The 14,243-nt window shown below is 49.5% G+C and overlaps 1 protein-coding gene and 1 pseudogene across 1 annotated transcript; one reads left to right on the forward strand and one right to left on the reverse strand.

Moving 5' to 3' along the window:
* Positions 1-2,800: 2,800 nt before the first annotated feature.
* LOC136469476 (early nodulin-like protein 1) lies at positions 2,801-3,965 on the reverse strand. The gene is made up of 2 exons (XM_066467660.1): positions 3,862-3,965; positions 2,801-3,365 (listed from the first exon to the last, which is right to left on the reverse strand). The coding sequence occupies exons 1-2, from the start codon at positions 3,963-3,965 to the stop codon at positions 2,801-2,803; spliced, it is 669 nt and encodes a 222-aa protein (XP_066323757.1).
* A 1,874-nt stretch (positions 3,966-5,839) lies between these two features.
* Positions 5,840-8,710, forward strand: LOC136472740 (pollen receptor-like kinase 4; annotated as a pseudogene).
* Positions 8,711-14,243: the final 5,533 nt, after the last annotated feature.

The raw sequence follows: 14,243 nt of genomic DNA on the forward strand, positions 1-14,243 counted from the left end.
CAGACGATTTAGCAAACTTAAGCCCGTATAGCCCGGTAGTCCGTGAAATCATGAAGGATTTCAAACCAACTCACATACCAGCCAAGATCGTAATAAATTTAGCGGTCACCATCACATATTACATAAAAGTTCGCATCACAGGTACATCAGAGTTTAAACATAGTTATTACAAACGAGTTCGAATAAAAGTAGCGGAAGCCATTTGTTCAAAACCACACGCACTCACACGAAGTTCAAATACAGTGCCAGCTAATGATCATCTCCAACAAAAGCATTAGACGAGACGTAAGGAATGACCATGCACATGGTCCTAAGCATCACCCATCGCAGGATAAAGGTAGTTGATACAGTAGCCGTAATACATCTGCCCATCTGCAACAAGTGGGAATAAAACCCTGAGTACGAGAAGGTACTCAGCTAGACTTACCTGACATAACCGAAAATAAAGTGACACCAAGGATTATGAAGGGCTTTATAGTAGGGTAGCTGACTCATTTGTAAAAAGAGGCATTTTTAGTATTTCAAGAACCTTTCCAAAAGCATTATTATCAAGTTAACTATTATTAACCTGTCGACTACATTTGCACCTATACTAGAGCAAGCATGTGATTAAGCAAATAATGATAACCAATGATCATTAACAACTTTCATAATGTCATATTCATTATAACTCTCCAAGTGTTCCATCAACATTACTACGATGAAGTCACTCAAGTCAAGTGCTCACTATCCAGGAGCGATGGCGATTCGAATCGATTCCTAACCAGCTGGTGATTTATTCCTTACACAAATCTCACTCACCCGCTAAAGTGAGGTATCGGTCACCGAGTCAACTATCTAGGAAAATCTCGAGTTTGCCAGGAACCACATGTACCCCGGGGCCGACCGACTGCCTTTCGGTCTTATCATCGCGCCCCCGTGTCCTACCACACCTGCTCCGGTACAGTGCGCTGCGGGCAATCTACTCGGCCCGAATAATCTCCCAGCTTCGCGATCAAAAGGTACTTTATTCGACCAGCTAAATGTAAGGCATGTATTCAACATCACTCGAGGCCCAACAACGGTCGGTCCTTAATCGACACAGACGGAAAGCACTACAGTCCGAAACTCTGTAAGTCTCCGCCCGGTCTCAACTTCAAGTAACACTTAGTTATACCATGACTACATAGTTATCCAAGCAGATCCAGGTAACCACCTATAGCTCACAGATGACAGGAAATCACCTGACTTCTACCAGTCTAAGCCAGCTAAGCATTGACTCGACTACGGATACCAGGGTAACAAGGATATAGTAGAACAAAGGTAGACAAGGTATAATGCAGCAATGGTTGCAAACAACTCCTGAACGTAATGCATCAATTAAAATAAAGCATTAATTAATAATCACAAACCGGGGAGAAAAATGCTCCGGGGCTTGCCTCTCTCGAAGGAGCTCGAGCGGTGATCGGGGCACTCCAGAAGTTCCTCAACGTCCTCCTCGTCTGCTTCGGTCACTTCCTACGGCTGAACCTCGAGCTACTCCTCGGGCTCCTCGGGTATGACGATCGGGCTCTTGGTTTGCGATCCTGTATGATGCAGATGCTTAAGTGCTTATGCAAAAAAGGTACATCGAATGAAATGAACACAATGAATATGCTTCAATGCAAGGTAGTCAACATCATCCAAGAACACGTACTACAAGCAGATGTCATCTAGTGCATTCTCTTCTACTACTAAGATGCTAAGTTAACACATCTCATTAAATGCTTCAAAGATACACCAAAGCTTCACTAATTTCTTAATCATGCATAAAGCAACATTTGATTAAACCCTAATTAATAATAGGTTTGAATAGCAACATCTATTTTTATAGCTTAGAAAAATCTTAGAAAATTACCATAGCACAGTGCTACCCTAAGTAGTCTACCATCAGATTTTTATGGCATTTGAATAAGTGGAGTAGCCTACACAAAAATGACAAGCTATGGCATAATTATGAACATGAAAATACTTTGTATTATGAAAAGTGTCAAACAACAGATGTAATATTTTCCTATGTTCTACACAGTAAATAATCATTGCACAAAAATTATCACATGCATGTTTTATACAAATTTTGCTCTCTAGCAAAAATAACAAAAATCAGACATTAAAGGCACTTGAACTACATCTCATAATTTTTCTACAGGACATGTATGGCATATATTTTTCCTATAAAGTACATTACACAAGAAGAGTAACAAACTTGGAATCATATTTTTCTGATACATATAGGATTTACTAAACATTTTACAAGATATCAGCAATATCAAGAATTAAATAAAGCTCTACATTAAAGTATCTCAAAAATGACATGCAATATTTTTATCATGTAGATCTGGTGACAAGGAACACAACAAAATTTGTTTCAACAAATTTGAAGCCATTTTGAGCAAGTTAAAAATTTCCAAAGCATTTAAATAGAAATCTGAAAATCATTTCTTAAATGCTTTCAGAAATCAGCCGATGAAAACGCTGGGTGCACCCAGTGCTGTGCACCCAGACCCGAGTCAAGGCGCTGACGAGTGGGCCCCTACGGTCAACGGCCCCCACCTGTCGGTCAGACCGAGACAGGGGGCGGAGCTGACCGGCCGGCTCTCGCCGACGGTGAGCTAGCCGGCGGCGCAACCACCACCACCAGCTCACCCGCGACGAGGCAGACACGGTGCACCAAGAGAAGGCACGGGAGGAGCTCAGAATGGGGCTCGACGGCGCGCATGGCGGAGCGGTGGTGCGGTTCACCGACGGGCCAAGAAGGGGCGCGAGAGGTGGCGTGGGAGCTTCACCGAGTTCGTGCGGTGCTCGTGCGCGTGAAGGGAGAGCGAGGAGGAGGACGGAGGGGCGAGGTCCATGGAGCGGAGCGCTCCGGCGAGCTCGGCCACGACTCCGACGAGAGATTCCCGGGGAAGGGGAGCTTCCCATGGCTTACCGAGGTGAGCACGAGGTGCGCGAGGAGGAGGCGATGCTCAGGGCAAGATGGAGATGTCTCCGGCGCACTGGAGCGGCCGGAACAGCCAACGCCGGCGATGGCGCGTGGCGGAGGAGAGTGCTGCGGCTGCTGCTTGCGCTGGCGGAGGTGAGAGAGCGAAATGGAGGAGTGAGGAGGAGCGCGGCGCGGTCGGGCAGGTGAAGGCGCGACAGGAGGGCGCGGGGCAGGCCGGGGCTGCCGCGCGGCATGCTCGCCGGCGCATGGCGGCCACGCGGCGTGCGCGCTCTGATGCGGCCGGGCGCGTGCGCGGCGGACGGGCGCGGCGCGCGGGAGCAGGGGCGCGGCGCGGAGGCAGGCGGGGCCGGCCTGTGCGACTGGGCCGAAGGCGAGGCGCGCGGCCCATTTAAGGAAAAATGTTCTTTTTTCCAATTATTTTCAATTCCTTTTTTATTCAAATGAATTTTTTAACCATTTCAAAGCAGTTTCAAAAGTTGGTGTAAAAATGAAAGTTGTTCCATTTTTCAAGATCTACAACTTTGCTTTTATGACCAAAGTCCAATTCCAAATAGATTTTGAATTACAAAATAAACATCAATATTAATTCCAAACCCTAATTTTGAAGAATTATTTAAAAGCAAAATTTGGCAAAATTTTAAATGCAAACTTTGCTCCAATTTGTATCCTAAATATTTAGAAGCTATCCTAGTGATCAAACAAGAAATCATGGCATCCAAACATGAGCATGGCATTTCACATTGTTTTAAACATAATGAATTTCAATCAACTTAAGCACCACATGGAATGATACTTCATTTCTTTCAAAATGAAATGCATGAATGATGCTTATGCATGAGGTGATGATGATTATGCTCATGGGATGAAATGGTAATGCATGCTTAACACCGAGGTGTTACACAGGGTAGCAATGGAGGTCGTAGAGGGGGAGGGAGGGAGGGAGCACGGGCGGCGACAAGCTGGGCGTGGGCGCGGCGTCCGTCCCGAGGGTGGCCCGGAGCATGGCGTGGCCGGGGCGGCAGTGAGCGAGCAAGCCAACAGATGAGTGCGTGGAGGAGAGAAACGAGCGAGCGAGCGGATGAGTGCGGTTTATTTTTTAATAGGACGGGAATGAGTGGAAGAGGTGTGTCCGACGCGTCGGACGTCTGATAAGAAACATTATGGATAAACAAAACAAACCACACCACCCCAGCCCTCATGCTGTTTGTTGCATTCCTAATCCGATTGCACCTGAGGATTTTGAACGGCCGCTGAGTAGGCAGCCAGGCAGGTGCAGGAACCTGCGCACTGAAGAGTTGACCTTGGGACCTTGTTGCTACTTTCGCCATGTGTAGTAGTCAGGCCCATTGAGGAGATAAACAGCAGTAACAGTACACAGCACAAGCATATAAAAGTGAACTGAAACAAGCTGCAGACCAGGGGGGAACGAAATGAATAACCCTGCGATATTCAGTTTGGAAATTTTCCTAGGCAATTTTTTTTAAGAATTCTCTAAGATGGAACCGATTTTAAGATTTTTAATTGCATTATTTTCCCTGTGAAAATATTTAGATATCTTTGGAAATTCATTTTTATGATTTTTTTTTATATTTTTAAAATATTTCTAGTCTAATTTAGCTCTCTGAACTTTCAACTTAGTTCGATTTACTCCTTTAAGGAAGCGCCACATTAGCAAAAAAATACCCAAAGTACAAAAACAAATGGTTTTATTTTATTATTCACTGAGGAAAATCATATGACCGCGAGAGAAATAATTTGGACTTTTCCAAAAAAAATTGAAGCGTGATATCCCAAAGGGAAATCGATCTAGCCTAGATCGGGCCCGTCTGTACCGTGGCCTTTTTCGGCCCATTCCGTCCTACTGCCTCGTTTCCTCCAGTGCGTTCCCGTCTGCCATATTCTGCTTCTGCTACTCGTCGGCGTGGTCGGGCGGCGTCCGTGGCGGCCGTCGGCGTGGAGGACGTGGGCAGATTGCAAGTTTTTTTACTCTCTCTTTATCGTATCAAATCTTTGACACATACATAGAGTATTAAATATAAATAAAAAAATAACTAATTATACAGTTTGATTGTAAATTACGAGACGAATCTTTTAAGCTTAGTTAGACCATGATTGAACAATAATTGTTAAATACAAACAAAAATGCTACCATACCCCATACTGAATTCTAACCCCAATCTAAACCAGACCATGGTGAAGAAAATGGTGAACCATGCTCGTATCAACTAGCACAGCAGAACTGAGCAAGGAGGCGGGTGGGTAGACCCTGCTGCCTGCAAGAGAGCATCCGACTACCGTGCATGCCCGACCACCGTAGCTCAGAGAAGAACCGTTGAAACGACGACAACCTCGTGAGTCGTGTCTCTAACTACCACGACCTAAAATACAAGATATATTTATCCTTTAAAGAGTGCTATAGGTAAATGATTTAATATATATTTTTATCTTCTTCAACAACAAGACCTAAGAGACAATCATTTCTACAAATAAGCCTTCAAGAGAAAGGATACTCAGATTTAGGTTATGTCTCTTTCAACACCTAAAATAGGTCTTTCATATATAAACAGCCTGTTTGTTTCGATGTGGCTTGTCGTAAACGATCGTAAATTTTCAACCGAAACAGTATTTTTCTCTCGTACAAACTAACCCGCAGCACTTTTTCACAAACCAGCGATGATACAAACCAGCCAAACGAGGCAGAAATACTCTGTTGTTGGAGGTATAGGTATTACGTTCGCAACGGCGGACAGCCTCGGAGAGCGCGCAATGCGGGCATCGCTATTCTTGGCCAAAACTAGCAGCCGCACCCCCCAAATCCCCCTCATGGCCGGCCCATGCCATGCGGACGCCTCTCATCTCTCGCCACCGTCCTCGCCGCACGCGCATGGGTGCGTGCGTGCGCGCGGGGAGCTCCTGAATCCTCTCTCCTCCCCCTTCTCCGCCTCCCTTTCTCTCTCTTCGCGTCGACCTCCCGCTCTCCTACCTCCCTGGAAAAAAACAGCGTGCCGGCCAGCCTTCCCCCACTCGCGCGCGCCCGGGAACAGGGGCCGCCCGCAGCATTGCCGCCGGCCAATTCACCCGCCGTCGTCAAGCGCTGGCGCCGGCGGGCTGGCTCCCTGGCATCGGCGCCGCGGCCGCCTTCCCGGACATGGCCGGAGTGCCATCGTCGCTGCTAGCGCGCCTCCTCTTCCTCCTCCTTCTCCTGCTGATCGCTGACGCCGCGCGGCTCCCGCTGTCCCTCGCGCCCGGCGACGACGCCGCAGCCGCCGACGCGCTCCTCAAGCTCAAGGCCGGCATCAAGGACGACGGAGGCGAGCTCGGCAGCTGGACTCCCGGCACGAGCCCCTGCGGCGATGGCGACGGCAGGGGGGCCAGCTGGAAGGGCGTCATGTGCAACAGGGACGGCGTGCACGGCCTGCAGCTCGAGGGGATGGGCCTCTCCGGCACGCTCGACCTGCGCGCCCTCACGAGCCTGTCCTGGCCCCGGCCTCCGCACGCTGAGCTTCATGGCAGAACGAGTTCGCCGGCCCGTTGCCCGACGTCAAGGAACTCAGCGGCCTCCGCGCTGTCTTTCTGTCCGGGAACAAGTTCTCCGGGGTCATCCCCGCCGACGCGTTCGCCGGGATGGGCTCGCTCAAGAAGGTGGTCCTCTCCAACAATGACTTCACCGGCCCCATCCCGGCGTCGCTCGCCGACGCGCCCAGGCTCCTGGAGCTGCAGCTCAATGACAACAAGTTTCAGGGCAAGATCCCTGACCTGAAACAGGACGAGTTGACGCAAGTCAACCTCGCAAACAATGAGCTCGAGGGGGAGATCCCGGCGAGCCTCAAATCCATGCCACCCGACATGTTCGCCGGTGAGCAACATGGATTTCTAGTTTTCTACACCATGCCTGCATGATGTTCGTGCAATGTCCACGTGCAGCGTAGCCATATGATCTTGTTGTTGTACAATAATGCATGCAGGCAACAAGAAGCTTTGCGGCCCACCGCTTGGTGCCAAATGCGAGGCCCCTCCGTCGCCGTCGCCATCACCGAAGGCATCACCAAAGGCGCCGCCGCCGGCCTCCGTCAAAGAAGGCACGACTGCCGTCGCTACCAGCAGCAGACATCGTGGGGTCCACAGGCTCGTCGTCAGCTGACGACGCGAAGCAAGACGAAGGCCAGAAGCCCGCCGAGGTCCACGTCCTTCGGCGTCCTCGGCGCGTTCCTTGGCACGCTTGCGATCGCCGGCGTGGCGTTCCTCGCGCTGCGGAGACGGAGGGGGTACAAGAACAAGAACTTCGGCCCGACCGCGTCGTCGGCTCGGCCCTCGGGGCCGCCGAGGGTCGAGCCGCACCCGCCGGCGGCGAAGGCCGAAGCCAGCGCGGCGCCGGCGCCCGCTGCCGCCGCAGCCGGGTCCGTGGCGCGCGGCGCCGGCGCGGCTCGGAAGGTGGAGCAGGGGCGGCTGACGTTCGTCCGCGACGACCGCGGCCGGTTCTTCGAGCTGCAGGACCTGCTCAAGGCGACGGCGGAGGTGCTGGGCACCGCCAACCTCGGCGTGTGCTACTGCGCCACGCTCACGACGGGGCACTCCGTCGTCGTGAAGCGGTTCAAGGAGATGAACCGGGTGGGCAGGGAGGACTTTGAGGAGCACATGCGGCGGCTGGGCCGGCTCAGCCACCCCAACCTCCTCCCGCTCGTCGCCTACTACTACCGCAAGGAGGAGAAGCTCCTCATCCACGACTACGTCCCCAACCGTAGCTTGGCGAACCTCCTCCACGGTGAGTACTCTACTGTTCATCTCCTCCGTCGTCGTGATCATCGTCGTCACCAATCATCCCTCTAACCTTTGGCTGGTGGGATGCTTGATTCGCACAGGCGGCGGCGAGGGCCGCGGGATGAAGAAGGCGGCGGTGCACTGGGCGGCGCGGCTGAAGATCGTCAAGGGCGTGGCGCGGGCGCTCAGCTACCTGTACGACGAGCTGTGCATGCTCACGGTGCCGCACGGCCACCTCAAGTCGTCCAACATCCTGCTCGACGGCCACTACGAGCCGCTGCTGACGGACTACGCGCTGGTGCCGGTGATGAACCAGTCGCACGCCGCGCAGCTCATGGTGGCCTTCAAGTCCCCGGAGCGGAAGCAGTTCGGCCGCTCGTCCAAGAAGAGCGACGTCTGGTGCCTCGGCCTGCTCATCCTCGAGATGCTCACCGGGAAACCGCCGAGCTACGACCTGCCCAAACCCTCGGGCGAGTCGTCGTCGTCACCGCAGAAGCCGGGTCCGGCTGCAAGCAACACCACGGACCTGGTGACCGTCGTGGGGTCGACGCCGGAGGGCGAGTGGCTGGACACGCTGGTGGACCCGGACCTGCGGGGCGAGGAGGAGGAGGACAAGGAGGAGATGGTGAAGCTGATCAGGGTCGGCATGGCGTGCTGCGAGACCAACGTGGACAGCAGGTGGGAGCTCAAGACCGCCATCGACAGGATCGAGGAGCTCAAGGCGAAGGAGCGCCCCGACGAGGAGCAGGCCTTCTACTCGACGGTGAACGACGAGGACTACAGTGACGTTGCCATCAACTGATCATCGACATGAACCGGCCGGGAATCGATCAATAGGGAGGGACAGTGGTACGGTGTTGTGTGCATCAAGCTGATGAGCTCAAAAAATGTGAAACCATAAGCATAAACTAGTACTGTGTATTCTTATATATCTTTGTCGGGTTGTTGCCGGTGGTAGATTTTGGAGAGAAAACAAGCTACTTATATATAATCACACGAACCTTAGTTTGCTTTTCTCAGTCACAGCAGTGGTTATTACTTGGGATTTCAGATTTCATCGCACACCACCGACCAATTTCCAGCAAACTCAAATAGAAAATTATTACAAATCAATTAATTATGTGAATGGAGGATCTATTTTGTGCAAATTATTATTAAAAATCTGTCCTTTGAATATTTCATCAACCTCACTTTATTAAAAATCTGTCCTTTCGAACAAAAATAAACCGTTCGAAATCACACGGAGATGTGGTAGATAAATTGGTTAGCTCGGACAGTCGGGTAGCTACTTGATTTCATGGGCTATACATTAGCTTCGGCATCATTGGGCCTGCAAGAATAGCTCAGCCTACCGTAATATTATACTTTATTATTGAGGCACAGCGCCGTGAAGCCGTGACGGACACTGGGGAGATGAGGTTGCATGGGGAGATTTGATTTTTTTATTTCTCAGGTCCGTGGCCAAGTATAACCATTGAACTGCTCCCTAAAAAAAAGTATTACCGTTGAACTTTTGATCCCCAGTTGGCGGCGTAGCATGTTTTGATAGATGTCACAACAGGCTTGCTTACATCATGACCACTCATGTTATTGAAAGAAATGCAGAACTCCACATCCCAGCGAAAGACTAAATTAAAGTACCTCGTTGAATTTCTAAACTTGCACAGTTTTAATGTGCAGATATACAGGTGCACTTGTGCTACTTATAATTGTGGTTAACCAATATGCAACGTAGGTGTTCTACGTGGTTGTCCTATCGAGTTGTTTGTAGAAGGCGTGGTTGCAAATTCCTGAGGACAAGTCTGGCAAACAACATGGTAATGGTTGGGCGTACAACTTATTATGCGGTTATTTGAAATTAGCTATATTTGTTAAATTTAATTGGACTTGGTTTAACTTTATTTTAGTTAAATTCTAAAGACCATAATAAATAAATGCTATATGTAATAAATAATTAATTCACTATAAAAAATCGACAAGAGATCGAATCAACTTAAATAAGTAGCTAAACTGGCTATTTTGACTACCCGATGAGGTTAGAAAAAGTGAAAAGTAATATATACCCACGCACAGGCCAACGTGCATGAGCTCAAGCCTCAAGGTTAGGTAGCCAGGTGACGACACGAATAGTGTGACATCGACAAAGATTCTAAGCTCCATACTATCACCGTCGGCGCCATGACAAAGAAGGATGTATGTATAAGGGCAGCTTCAACGCAGGCATACAATAATAATAGTCTCACAACGATGATGGGGACGTGATTCCTGATCTTCCGTCAGATTGATGATAATTATCGTTTTGGTGAAACACGACATACCGATTCGGCTTCGTATCAAAAGACCCGAACTCTGCAATCTTAGCACCACGACTCCTCAAGAATAAAATAGGTATGTGAGGTGATGAATGGAAAACTGCTTTCAAAATCAAGTTCAGCTTGTATGAGTGGTTAGTAATGTCATTTTGGGTTAACTAATGCACCTTAGCACTTTTCATGAGATTAATACACGAGGTTTTAAGTTCCTTTTATTGGCAAATTTGTGGTGGTTTATTTTGATGATATCTTGATATACAACGAGTCTTTAACTGAACATCTTAATCATCTACAGTGCTGTTTTTGATGCTTTGCGGGCTGCATGTTATTTGGATAACCTCGAGAAGTGCACTTTTGACACCGAACGAGTATCGTTTCTTGGCTATGTTGTGACCTCATAGGGAATTGAGGTAGATGAAGCCAAGGTGCAGGCCATACAGAGTTGGCCAACGCCCACAACTGGTGACACAAGTGCGGAGCTTTCATGGACTTGCAGGATTTTATCCGCCGCTTTGTGAAGGATTTCAGCACCACTTGCAGCTCTGTTGAATGAGTTGACAAAGAAGGGCGTTGCGTTCCATTGGGGAGAAGAGCAAGAAGTGTCCTTTGCTCTTTTGAAGGACAAGCTTACTCACGCGCCATTGCTGTAACTTCCTGATTTTTTGTAAGACCTTTGAGCTAGAATGTGGTGCTAGTGGAGTTGACATTGGTGGTGTCTTAATGCAAGAAGGTAAACCCGTTGCTTACTTTAGTGAGAAATTGAATGGGCCTATTTTTAATTATTCCACGTATGACAAAGAATTATATGCACTTGTTCGCCCCTTAGAAACATGGCAACATTATTTATGGCCTAAAGAGTTTGTTATTCACTCTGATCATGAACCGCTAAAACATCTTAGAACTCAAAACAAACTGAACCATAGACATGCTAAGTGAACTAAATTTATTGAATCTTTTCCTTATGTCATCAAACACAAGAAAGGGAAGGATAATATTATTGTTGATGCCTTGTCTCGACGATATACTATGATGTCCCAACTTGATTGTCGTTTCTTTGGGCTTGAAACGATTAAGGAACAATATGCTAATGACGTTGAATTTAAAGATGTGATGGATCTTCATTTGAAGCAGGTTCTTCTTCAATGTCTTCCTCTGCATCAGAAGTGCTAACGTAGCCTCCATCTTCTATAGCAATGTATGCGCACTTGCCAGGACATTCCCTTGCCACATATCCAAGTCCCTGGCAGCGATGGCCCTGAATGGCCGAAGAGCGTCCGGTGGAAGCCACAGATGAGGCACTCTTAGCCGGGTCCTACAAACGAGTCTTACCAGCACTCGAAGGGGAAGTCGCTGGTGGTGCTGAACGCGTGCTCGCTGGTGGAGAAGACCGTGTGCTTGCCGATGGCGCTGAAGGAGACACACCAGACGACTTGGTGGACGTCGACATGATTACCTTGGGCGTGTAGGAGCAACTACGGTATAAAACAGTCTTTGCTTTTATCTCTTACCTCCACGTCAACTAGCTATGTAGCTGGCACCACTACGGACGTTGAAAATCCAACCACATAATCCGTCTTTTTCGGCTTGTTTTTTCAGCCGGAACAGTGTTTTTCTCTCACAATAAATTAGCCGGAACAATGTTTCGGCTTGTTTTTTTAGCGAAGCAAACGGGGCCAATAATAGAACTTTGAAGCACAAATCCCAATCAGTACTGTCCTGCTGCGCAAGACCGGAAGTGTATTAGGTCGGTTATAGCCGTCCTCCGTATTGATCCCACGGTCACCGGCTCCGGACCTCTGATCCTCCTTCTTGATGGGCAGATGGCGCAAGTCATCACTTGACACTTTTGTGCAGGTCGTCATGGCATCACAAACGTTGATTATTGAACCGACTAGCAGATAATGATCAAACTAAGTGGTTGAACAACGAACCATTTCTGTGGGATCGTGTTATCAGTGGCAAACCTAGGATTTTGAACCTAGGTATACCGTATACTATAGCTAGCCAAAATTTGTTAAGCAAAACAGTATGCTCCAATATACAAACGGTTTTTGAATAGAATTCAGTATAATCCAATATGCGATGTTTGACGTCTTCTTGCCTTGGGTCACTTTGGTAGAGCTTCACTTCTTGATTTTCCGAATGAGTGATTCTGGTGCGGAGCAAGGTGGGAAGCAGGTGAGAATTAATTCTGAAGTGATTACTGTGGCAAATGAATGTATGTTTGGCAAGGCTCCATGGACGCTGAGAGTGAAGCTGAGGCACTACTGGAAACCGGCACTTTGCCGAGTGCCTGCGGCACTCGGCAAAGCCCGAAATACACTCGGCAAAGGGCACTCGGCAAAAAATTAATTGGCAAAGAAGCCTTTGCCGAGTGCCGGAAAAGCACTCAGCAAAGATTTACACTCGACAAAATGAAAATGCGAAAAAACCCAAAAATAATAGCAATTTTTTTTCGGGGGAGGCCGCCACCGGCCAACACCCGTTCGTCTCCATCGAAGTCGCTGCATTTTTTACGCAAAATTCACGACTAACGCGGCCGGCGGGATTCGAACTCACGACCTCCCTCGTGTGTCTGCTGCTCTACCACTACACTACTGTCGGGGACCTAACACTGGGGTACCCCAGGAGGTGGAACCAATAACCATCGAACGTTAAAAACTTCTAGACGGACAAGGGCGCCGCTACGTTCCTTGCCCAAATGACGGGAGTTTGGTTCCGCCTCGCCCGACGCCTTTGGGCCAGCTCCACCTCGCCCAAGGGCTAGTCTCCGCCTCGCCCGACGCCTTTGGGCCAGCTCCGCCTCGCCCGAGGGCTGAGGGATAGACTCCGCCTCGCCCAACCCCCGAGGGCTAGGCTCGGTCTCGCCCGAGGGATAAGGGCCAGCTCGGTCTCGCCCGAGGGATAAGGACTGGACTCCGCCTCGCCCGACGTCCGAGAACAAACCTCGCCTCACTCGATGTCCAAGGACTGGTTTCGTCTTGCCTGACAACCTCTCCCCGTTCCCTCATGATGATAGGTATAGGGTAGGACAAGACGTTCAGGTCAACCGTGGCTTCAAGGACCATACCCTGCGCCCCGGCAAGAAAAATACTGCCAGGGAACGACGGGATGGGTGCTTTAGACCCTTCTAGGCGTAGCAGAGCCTGAATAGTGTTTGTGGGCATGTGCTCTTCGCCCTACAGAGTTGTAGGCGCCGCCTTCAGCCCTCGGGCATGGAACCCGACGTAGACATACGACAACCACTACGGTCCAGAAAAAGACTCGCGTCCTCCACAAATGACGGATATGCTATCACCACGATATGGTCCCAAGGGAGCGGCACCCACTTCATGGCCCCTCGGGTCCACTAGATCGGAGTATTCGCTTCAGCCTCTGGACGCTCCCTTCGATCAAAAGGCTTTGCCCACAGCACTGCTTCCTGCTCTGGCCCCGCGACTCCGACCCCGCGACCGAGGCTCGCGGGAAGCCTGCTCACCGCTCTTCTCCGACCGACGCACTGAGGGCCGACTGGAGCCATTCGACCGAGGGCTCCCCGTTCGGAGGGAACCAGAAGACATGCGGAGAAAGGCAAGGCATGGCTCACAAGTCAAAACCACTGTACCAGGGACCATACCCTGCACGAAACAGTGCTCTGTAGCCATCCTGACATTCTATAGTAGCATCAACAGTATTGTATGCGCTTATCATCCTTTTGCACCCACCAGAATGGACAACAATGCTTGATAGACGTGAACAACAAGGCTATGTAGCGTACGCACCCTAGCCCTCTCACTTGTAAAGCTGTCCCCTTCATCTATAAAAGGGGATGTGCTTCCTTCAACGAAGAGACGGACTCTTGACGAACAACACACATCACACACAGTCAAGCTGCTATCAGGCTGTTGACATCCTTTCAACCCTTCCATCAGAGATCTGGGACCAGTCCCTCTCTCGACCGTTTGTACCCCCTACTACGAACTATTTTCGGTGCTAATAACACGAGCAGCAACAGACTGGACGTAGGGACATTCAGCCCGAACCAGTATAAATCTTGTGTCCATTAGCGCACTATCCGGGCCTAACGCGCATAACTATAAATTTACTTGCCGGTGCTTATTCGAAACACCGACAACTACACTATCACTTGTATCTAGATTCCGTTATCTATCCTCATATATTATACTAAACCAAGAGTAAATTGCTTGTTTGAGGCCCTAAACGAATTCAAA

Source organism: Miscanthus floridulus, chromosome 8, assembly GCF_019320115.1.
Source record: "Miscanthus floridulus cultivar M001 chromosome 8, ASM1932011v1, whole genome shotgun sequence".
NCBI lineage: Eukaryota > Viridiplantae > Streptophyta > Magnoliopsida > Poales > Poaceae > Miscanthus > Miscanthus floridulus.

Coding starts and splice junctions, on each gene's coding strand:
- LOC136469476 (XM_066467660.1), bottom strand. CDS start 3,965: ATGCTCCGGGCCACCCTCGGGACGGACGCCGCGCCCACGCCCAGCTTG. Junction 3,366..3,861: donor GACCTCCATTGCTACCCTGT/GTAACACCTCGG, acceptor ATTGGAAAAAAG/AACATTTTTCCTTAAATGGG.